This window comes from Peromyscus maniculatus, chromosome 7 (assembly GCF_049852395.1).
Source record: "Peromyscus maniculatus bairdii isolate BWxNUB_F1_BW_parent chromosome 7, HU_Pman_BW_mat_3.1, whole genome shotgun sequence".
In the NCBI taxonomy this organism is placed as follows: Eukaryota; Metazoa; Chordata; class Mammalia; order Rodentia; family Cricetidae; genus Peromyscus; species Peromyscus maniculatus.
The window spans coordinates 66,962,378-66,972,843 of record NC_134858.1 but is presented as its reverse complement, the minus strand read 5'-3'; the positions used below and the strand labels follow the sequence as shown (position 1 = coordinate 66,972,843).

At 42.1% G+C, this 10,466-nt stretch overlaps 1 protein-coding gene across 15 annotated transcripts in view; it reads right to left on the bottom strand.

The window, feature by feature from the left end:
• Positions 1 to 318: 318 nt before the first annotated feature.
• Positions 319 to 10,466, bottom strand: part of Ice2 (interactor of little elongation complex ELL subunit 2) — a 48,326-nt gene continuing 38,178 nt past the window's right edge. For 9 of the 15 annotated variants that reach the window (XR_013052802.1, XR_013052805.1, XR_013052807.1 and 6 more), the window contains one exon: positions 6,837 to 7,821. Coding sequence is in view for 9 of the 15 variants with exons in the window: in XM_006979291.4 (XP_006979353.1) it covers positions 7,693 to 7,821 (129 nt within the window). In the remaining 6 variants the exon portion in view is untranslated. Of the gene's footprint in view, positions 1,518 to 6,836; positions 7,822 to 10,466 lie in introns of those variants that run through there. The other 6 variants (XM_076576590.1, XM_076576592.1, XM_076576591.1 and 3 more) reach the window with 3 other exon arrangements.

The following is a 10,466-nucleotide window of genomic DNA, read 5'->3' as shown; positions in this document are numbered from 1 at the left end:
TCAACTCATGTTTTGAACATGTGTGTACATGTATCATGTACACACTGTATAATGTTCAGATTGGGTGAACATATCTGATTCCTTAAGCATTTAATATTTTTGAAGTTAAACTGTTTAAAACCCCCTCTTTGCACTTGTTGGAATATATAGTCTATTATCTTTGCCTGTTGCGACTGTGTGGGGCAGCAGCACACCAGGGCTCATTTCTCCTTTCCAACTAATGCTCAGTACCCGTTCACCAGCCCTTTCTCACTTTCTGCTGAAACCCTCGAGACAAAGGTGAATATTGCCTCACCGAGAATTATAGAGTCAGTAAAACTGGTGCTGGACACAATATTATCTTTATTTATTGGAGTCCTAGCTAATAGGTGGGATGAAAAAAAAAAAAGGTTACAGTTTAAAGCCTTTTTCAGCAGTTTAGGTCAGATGGAGGTCTGTGGAAAGACTGGTTTGCAAACATATTCACTGGCCCTGAGAACACTGTGTGCCAGTGGTGAGGCCCTGAGAGCCAATGGAAGAACAGGTGTGTTCTCAGCAGGCCAGGGACTGCAGATGAGCTTTTGGCCCTTGGTGGTATTGCAGGGTGACGAAGAGGCCATGTATTCAAGTGCAGACAAGCTTTGCAGCTGGGAAGAATGTGTAGAAGAAGGTTCAACATACGTTATCTCACAATTGTTGAATCTAACTGGAATCTTCACTTCTGTTCCTTCTCCTGTTTTGGAGACAGGGTCCCACAGTGTAGCCCAGACTGATTCTGAATCCGTGTTCCTTGTGCCTCAGCCTCCCAAGGGCGGCTGGGATTGTGGATGACATGCTCCACCACACCTAGCCTTCTGTTGCTCTTGAATGAGGTAAGCTAATATAAATTGAATTAGTATTGTGAAAATGTGTCTGAACATGGATCTCTAGTCTTGCTAAGACTTTGAGTGTGTGTATGTCTTTGTCTTGGTTTGTGCGAATAAGTGCAGGTACCTGTGGTGATCAGAAAAGGGTCTCTCAGAGCTGGAATTAGAGGTAGTTTTGAGGTGCTTGCTATGGGTGCTGGGAACTAACTCAGGTCCTCTGCAAGAGCAGTAGAGGTTTACTGAGCCATCTCTTTTGTCCCTGGACCTTTAGTTTCTTTCTCAGTGCCCAGCTGCCTCTAGAGTTGAGGCCAGACATTGAAAAGGTGGGAATAATAATGATGATATGGAACCAGCTTAATGTCCACCAACAGAGGAATGAATGAAGATAACGTAACACATATACACAATATAGCAGGTGGGGTCAATTCCACCGAGTGTCATGGCAGCCACAGGACTGGGAAGAACAGATGGGTATATGGGGACAGGTGAGGGGACAGAGGGTATATGGGGACTCTTTCCAAATGGAACCTTGATAAGTAGTGTCTTGACCTTCTTCCACTGTCTTGTAGTCCTTTCCAGGGGCTCCCAACTAGTCTTCGCCAGTACTTTTTGCCGACTGCTAAATTCCTTAGTGTGCTTACTATATCATCTTGCAGGCAGATGTCTCGAAACCTGAAAATACAAGTCCACACCATTCTAAAATCCAAATCCCTCCCCCTTGGTTCCTTTTCTGGTTTCAGATCCACCCCCCCCCCCCACACACACACTGCTCAGTACCTCTCTACTCTCATGCTCTCCTTCCTCAGCACTCAGCTCTCAGCCTGCTGTGCTGCTGCCGTTTCACATTGAGAAATCTGGACGGCTGAGAGTCTATTAACATTCCCTAGTTCATTTTCCCTGAACTCCCTACAATGTAAACAGTACCTTCCAAAAAGATCTATTCTGCAATAGCACTAAATTCATACAAACACTGCAGAAATACATATAAGCATACACACTGTTCTTGTGTACCTGACATCAACCCTCCTTGCTCCCGTTTCCACACCTGAATCTTCCAATTTGTAAACAAGTTACAGACATCATGTCTCATATCAACATACACGTAGGTATTTACTTCCCAAGTATGGGGCACTTTTTGACATTACAATGGTAAAACGAGATTAGCCTTCATCTACCATTACTCACTACTACATGCTCCAAGTTATGTTGTTTTGATGATACCCTCCATTAGAGCGGGAACCAAATCCAAACCATGGACATGAGTCACATTTAGCTAGTGTCTACAAGCAGAAACAGCTTGACAGCTGTGGTGGTTTAAAAGAAAATGGCCCCCAAAAGGAGTTGCACTATTAGGAGGTGTGGCTTTGCTGGAGGAAGTGTGTCACTGTGGGGGTGGGCTTTGAGGTCTCCTTCCTTCAAGCTTTGTTCAGTGTGATACTCAGTCCACTTCCTGTTGCCTTTATATCAACATGCAACTCCCCACTACAATGACAAACTAAACCTCTGAAACTGTAAGTCGCCACCTCAATTACATGTTTTCCTTTATAAGAGTTGCCATGGTCACAGTATCTCTTCACAGCGATTGAAACCCTAAGACAACAGCCTTCCTCTGTCTTTCACAGGGATGATGGGATTCCTGAAAATCCCCAAACCACTTGTTTTATAGACTGTCTCTGGTTTGGGTTCTCTGGGTGTTTCTTCATGATGGACACCTTTATGCCAGGAAGATGCCACATTATTGACACTACTTTCTCCTGGTGCAAACTAGGAAACACAACTGCTGTGTTCCTGTTTCTTACTAGTCACAACATTCTGTCTTAGGCCAGTTTCTTCAACTCTAAGTAAATTGATAAACACACTATATTCACCAAATAATAAATAATTTTCAGGGTGATTCTTTAAGACTATGTAATTGCTCCTATTTATCACCAAACTCTAACTTTAATATCTGTTGACTGCTAAATTACTCTAGCAATTAAATGGGTGATTTTCCTAACTCCATCATTTCATTGGTTGGTTGGCATACTGCAGAACTGAATGGCCCCCTCCTGTTTATTTTTTCATTTATGGTCAGTGACTCTTGAACTATTATTTTACTCAGAGGATTGCAGATGATTACTACAGTCATTTAATATTCAAATTTCCTTGGACCTGGGACTCCTTTCAGCTACCCTGTGTCCTTCTGACATGCTCCCGCCATTTTCTAAGCATTTTCTAGTGCAACCCAAATGTCCAGTTTTCCCTGCTATTCTTTTCCGTATTCATTTCCGCTGCTCCATTTTGCCCTTTGCTCCAACTTCAATCACCACCTCTGAAATCTGTATTCATGTGGCTTCTAACCTGAGCTCAAATGTTTAAGACACAAGTAATTTCTATCTCAGATTTAATGTGCTGATAGTAACTGACATCTTTTGAATCAGGGTCCTGCCCTGCAGCCCATGTTGACCTCAAATTCATAAATCCTCCTGCCTCAGCCTAAGACAGTAGGTAAGATAGTAATTCCTTTTAAAAAAGTCTTTTCTTTCTACACACTGTCTTTTACACCCTTAAATGTGTTCATGGCAGTTATGGTGGTTTAAAAATAGATCTATAACTATAAGCTGCCATAATAATTATCCTGGAAAGATATGGTCACTGGTGCCATAGTGGCCCAAATGCTATAGGAATAACCAACTACTGTCTGATTGGATTTAAGTCCCAATCCATCAGACAGAACCCATACCTGCCATTATTAATGGGGTCAAGAACCTACGGCTAGATATATCACTGCCCCTAGAGGAAGAATCTACCATTATTCTGCTAAATGGACACAGCATTATATAAAGACTCCTAATGACTTAGTGCTATAGCCAAAAATCTGTGCATCTTCCCACCCTCATCAGAGAATCTACTTCCTGCAGCAGATGGCAATAAACAGGAGACCCACAGCTCCTGTGCTGTGAACAAGAGGATAGGGATTACTCATTCCTAAATGGCATACCTATATCACACCGTTCCCCACAAGGCTCAAGGATCTTCATGGAAGAGGGGGTAGAAAGATGTTAACAGTCATAATGGTGAATAGCTAAGAGGAAACGGCACTTTCCAGATACAACTGGGCAGATGAACATACAAACTATCACAGTGATTGTGACAGTATGCATTAGACCTACAAAAGCTCAAGCCAGACAAATCCCAGCATGGTTGAGTGGAGGTGGGAATGAAGTCCTACCCCTAAAACTATTATCGTGCTATTGACAACTGATAGCTGCTGGGAGAGGGAGTCAGTTGGTAGGTTGACCATGCTCCAGGGGAGGCCCCATAACCAAGAGTATCTGGATAACACACACTGGAGTTGATGGGTTTATAAACCAAAAACAAGCACAAAATCTAAAGTTGAATAGGTAGGGAGGTGGGTGGATCTAGGAAGAGTTGGGGGCGGGGAGTGAATATAATCAAATACTATGAAATTCTCAATTAATAAATACTGTTTAAATAAATAGGTTCACATAGTCTTTGGTTATTTCTCCCCTCACCGAGCTGACATTCGAGACTGTGGACTTAGTGACTTACTTCTAACCAGAACATGGCAGAAGTCAGTGCCTGACCTCTGAGACACCATCACGTTCTTGTCGCTCCTTTCTGAGGCTACTAATGCTGGCTGGGGTGTGCAGGTTGCTGTGCCATGAGGACATTTGGGCTGTGCTACACAGCAGTCCAGACAAAAAGGGCCCATGGCCTACTGCGACAACAGAAGAACCAAGGCCTTCTACCTACATATGTGTGTGAACCTTGGCTTGGAGGAAGTGGATGTCTCTAGTCAACAACATGATTGCAAGTACAGAAGAACCTTTGAGCTCGGGGCGGAGTGCTGAACTGCACCTGGACAGTCTGTCATTCAGGCACGTCACATTAGGTAACTAATACTCAGCACCACATCATCCACAGCCAGAGTCCAGGGAGTAGGGACAGCTAAAGCAACAGTGTGCTCTCTTCCCTCTCTAATCACACTTTAATTTTCTCCAGTGCAGAACACCACCATTCTCCCAGCAGTACGAATGCTTGTAGGTAAGCTGTACCCGATGGACAGTGCTGACTTGTTACCAACTTCAGATCCTACCTTACAATATTCAACTTTTTCCTAGTGCATTCTGTAGAATAATGCTGACAAAAAAGCCTTTTTTGGACACATACCTGATGACATTTTTTTTGTTAAACTTCACTATAGGTTTCCAAGTTGTGTGGGATAGGTTCCAATGTCTAAAGTAGGATTTGCTCAGTCATCTCCGTGTTCACAGCCTGGGCTCTGGCCACCTTTCACCTTTTCATATTCTACACCTTCCTTCTCTAACTCCTACCCATTAAAAAAAACAAAAATAACCAGCTGAAGTTTTATTTCAGAAACTCCTTCCTTAATTATCAAGACTTGGTTATGTGCTATGTCTTTTTTTCTTTTTCCTTTTTATAGTGGTAGGGGTGGCACTCAGGGTCTCAGGTATGCTAGGCAAGCTCTCTACCACTGAGCTATACACCCCCAGCTCAAGACAGCTTTCAAGATGACTTTTTATCAGGGCTCTCACCACACAAATTCCTCTACTAGAATGTACAACTACAAGGAAAAGAAAAATCTGATTTGAGACAGGGTCTCATGTAGCCATCTGTCCTTGATATCTATTCATTCCTGAATACAACACGTATCTACTGGTATTGTTATTTAATGGTAAACAAATATGCTTCTGTCCCGCCCCCCAGAACTTGCTGTCTACTGTCAAGTAAACAATATTGTGAGGTCTGAATGTGACAAGAGGACAATAGCGACCTAGTGACATTTCATGACACAAAGTTGTAGTCAAATTCTTGAACTTGTTTTCTAAGATGTTTACATAAGTTATACTTTCACACAAAAGAATATATGAGCCAGGTTTAGGTTCATAATATCCTAATATCTCCTTTTCTTCCTATGCATCTAGACAGAACCTTTGGTCACAGGCATGCTAGGTGAGTACTCTAATATTGAGGTATCCCCCAGCTTATATTAAAGAAAAAAACAACAACAATAAAAACGTTGCTACAGTTATTATCAATATCACTACCTTGCTTACAAATTCTTTATGCTAAAAATCAAGAACAAAAGACAACATCAAATATGTGTTTGTTAAGTACAGAGGAAAACCAGCTCTATGTGATCAGAACTGTTCCCAGGTTTGATAATTAAAAAGATGAGGCCAAGGCAGTCTTCAACATTCAGACTGTAGCAAACACTGTCTAGCTTTGGAAAAGAGCTAATTCCAAAGGGATCCCCTACCCCACATTCCCAGGCTGAATGCCAAATGAGTCAAAACTAAAATATTTCTGAGTATGTGCATAAGTGACAAAGTTTATGGAGGAAAGTTAAGTCTTTTAAAAGGAGAGTAGCAGGCTAAGGAAATGATACATTAAAATCCATACAGTAGCTGGACATGGCGGCACACATCTTTAATCCCAGCACTCAGGGGGCAGGGGCAGGTGATTTCTGTGTTATAGGACAGCCAGAGCTATGTACAGACTCTGTCTCAAACAAAACAAAACAACAAAACAAAAAATCCATATAGTAATATGTACTAATAATTTAGGCAACCAACTCCTCAGAAAAATCAATTCAAAACAAAACTTGATAGAAGATAAAAAATTTCAGCTTAAAATACTTTAGAGGATTTGAGTCTTTCTTTTCATTAAGAGAATTTTATTTTATGGGCATGAATGTTTTATCAAAATGTATGTATGTATACCACATACATGAAGTGCCCAAGGAGGCCAGAATAGGTCATCTGATCCTGTGGAACTGGAGTTATAGATGGTTGTGGGCAGCCATGTGATTGGGAATCAAATCTGGTCCTCTGCAATAGCCCTTTCTCTAGACCCTGATTTTTGGGTATAATTTCCATGGAACACACACAGACACACACATGCACACACTGCCCCAAAACAACATGAAAATTGCTTTTGGACTACAATTCTGAGATTGCAAACACATTTCTGATACCTTTAGTGTTTATTAAAAAATAGGTAACAAAAAGTGAACAGTTCTGTCCCCTCACATCCAAACTGGCCAACCCACTGCTGATGCTGCTTTCTGAATGAATCAGGATGAGAAAAATAAATAAGAAAATCCTAGGCTTAATGGCACCTTAGCCATGCCTGATGGAATGCTCCAGCTTTGTTCCCGGAATGCCTGCATGCTCATGTTGTCTTGGCTTTCGGCAGTGGTTCACCACACTCAGATGGAATTTTGCAAAGTTGTAGAGGCACTGTCACTAAAGCTGTCACACCACAGAATGCTAGTGTTTTATAAAACACATGTGTGCTTGCCTAGAAGAAAATATTCATTTGCCACTTTTCAGAAACAGGGATCTTCCTTGTTTTCACTTCTGGTGTCCACAATGGAATTTCAACAGGTTTTCGAACACATCAATAGTAGTGTTGATACTGACAAAAATGGGCCATGAAGAACGCACACAGCTATTTCTACAGTGGCCACGTTTAACCGTTTGGGCCAGTCTCATTAGACTAGCAATACAATCCAATTACTAACATAACACATGACACTTTCTAAAACACCAAGTGGGTTTCCTATCTGTGATCTTTAGAAAAGAGTACTATAAAAATATTTGTCTTTCTCCACGCAGAAGTGAGGAGGGACACTAACTTCTGCTGGCACTGCCCTTCCCACAGTCAGTAGGTTTCCAAGGCACTTTGTAAGAACTCCAGGATAGCAAGGGGAAACACTCTTTTTGCTAGCTGCTTTTTAGGGCCTGTTTCCCCTCAAAGTTCAATGTTAAACACTGGTACAAGTGGTTTTTCTGAAACTTCATTTTCCATGGTCCAGTCCTTAGGTTATTTTCCTTTTATTCTGAGCCACTCCTTCATTTTCATCTTGCTGAACAGGCAGGCAACTGCTTTTGGTTTCCATGGAAACTGGATTCCTGTGGCTACGGAGAGGCATTTTTGTCCCACCAACCTAAGAGATAAATCAAGAGCCAAACAACTTAATACATTCACAACATGCCTGCACACAAACAACCCTGCATCATTTACACAGAGACTCTCAATCTGGGAACTATCTTTTGTAAAGTTTTAAGTCCCAGCCACGTGGCTATTTAAGAATTTGAATCTGACCCAGTTTTAAAAGCATTAAACTTCTGGCAACAATGAGGACAGAAGCTGGAGCAGGGCTCAGCTGAAAACTGCTGTTACATTTACAAGATGCTGCAAGGGGGAATTAGAAAGTGAGGAAGACCAGACCTTTTGAGACAGTGTGCAATTCCGTGGTGAGCAGGAAGGAAGGAGAAAAGCAAGGACAGGGTGAGGACACATAAAGGGAGGACGGAGAGTAAGATGGACCAAGGCAGGAAGATCAGATGGTCAAAGAGAAGAGAGAAGAAGTCTAGAAAGGAAGAAATAAAAAAAGTGAAAGCAAAGAGGGGGAGAACGCAGAGGAGAAAGAGGAAACGGGGAAAGGAAGAGGAGGAGGAGATGGGCACAGCTGAGAGGAATGCCTGCTCCTCTCATGCCTGCTCCAACTTGTATCCAGCTCCCAGAATCTCAGAGCAAGGGGAAAGGACTGCTAATCAGAGCCCTGGCTGGAGAGACTTTGGAAATGCTGTCACCTTCCTGGCCACTAAAGACCTCACACAAGACCAAAGTTGTACAGCCTGCAACCATTTCCAAAAAGTGGCCTGTATCTGCCTTCAGTTCCCCTAGCCACCTCACTAAGGCGGTGTTTCTGTACATCCCATGCAGTCAATCCTGAAGATGGGAGGGTAAGGGGCGGTGGTGATTCAAACGCACTCTCTCAGTCCAGCCCAACAATTGAAGTGTCAGCACTGTGGTTCCCTAAGAATGTACCAGAATCTAGTGTCTTTACTTTCTCTTCTAGAGCTTTCAGGGTTGGTTTGTAAATTACATGGCTAGGATAGCGGCAAACCAGAGCTTTAGTCAGCGGGTCTGTTGGTCTCTGATGCTCATGTCTTAAATGACCTTACAGTGAGTGCTGATTCTCAGGCACCTGTCACTTCCCCACTCAGCTGGCGTTTTCCTGAAGGTATCCACTAACTGGGTTTTGAGAAAGGAAAACATTTTGAAAACTGTGAAAGTGTCCAGTAAATGCCTATTATGGAACCTATAGTGGTGAAGGGTAGCAGATGTTTGGTACAGTAGGAGGTGAAGCAGGGTCTACTGGAGTGTGCTGGAGTCAGGGTTCAGGGCTGCAGGCCCTGTCCAGGGATGAGCACTTGGTTCAAGAGCACTAGGGATGGAAGATCACACCAAGACAAGGCTACATCAGAGACGCAGACAGCTATTTCATACAGGTTCTGACTTCCCAGTTTTCAGAAAGCTCTGATCTTTCTGCATATCTGCTAAGCCTAGAACCTGACAGGTGCTGAGCTTGGTTGGAATTATTGAAGTCCTATTTCCATGGCCTAGCTAGGAAGGCAGGGAGGTGACACCAGGGTGGAGAACTGCACAGCATTCACAATCCTATCCAATGTGAACTACAACAAAAATCAACAATTAAAAACTCCTCAGCATTTGCAGGAAAAGCTATTTCTTAAAAGGGCTTTGGGACATTTACTGACTTAATTGGGCATAACAGAGAAAGGAAAAAAGAACAGAGTATCCAGGGAACACACACACACACACACACACACATGCATCTACGACAGACTAGCTGTGGCAGGAGGAGTTCTGCTGAGTTTCAAAACACACCAAGGCAACATTAGTTATCAAATGTCTATGTCCCCAGTGCTGGGCTATGCAACAGGCTGCTCCCAGATAAACCCAGAGCATCTGTCCCTGCACCAGACACTGTCCAGTGACACCCATGACTGAACTGTTAGAATGTATATTTATGTGTTCAAGTACTGAGTACACAGAATTTCTCCTTGTCTAAATGAATTTTCTTGTTATACTTCAGCACATTTAGACCACTCTACTGAAAAAGTTAAATCTTCCGAGTATTTCTAAGGCATAAACATTCAATGTTTGAAGTTAGTCTGACCGACAAAGTGTAACAGTGTCACTCAATTCTTTTAAAAACACCCTGCATACAAGGGTGGAGGAGCTTGGTCTTGCCTCAACTTGATATACCATGCTTTTTTTGACTCCCATGAGAGGCCTTATCCTTTCTAAGGAGTGGATGGGGGGAGGGGGTAGAAAGGAGGTGTGGGGGAACTGGAAGAGAGAAGGGAGGGGAAACTGTGGTTGGTATGTAAAATAAAAAATGTATTAAAAAATCCTGCATAAATATGTTTTCTTCAACTTAAAGTTGTTCAGGGACAAGGTATTAAACCATTCATTTTCACCAAAAAGGAATGAGACACCCCCATACAGAATTATATGTTATAGTTGACAGACTATAATTAGTGTTTCTAAATTAAAACTGTCCTCTTAGAATACAGATTTTCAAAAATATTTTCAATTATTTTTAAGTTACTTAAGACATTTCCTTAGATTATAAAAATCACTAAAGAGTATTTAGAAACTAAAAATAGTCACCAAAACTGGAGATAAATACAGTTACTTTCTCCATTTTTTCATTTTCTCAACTAGTTTGCCACATTTACACTTTCTCATTGAAGTCTACTAGGAATGGGTAAGGTGTTT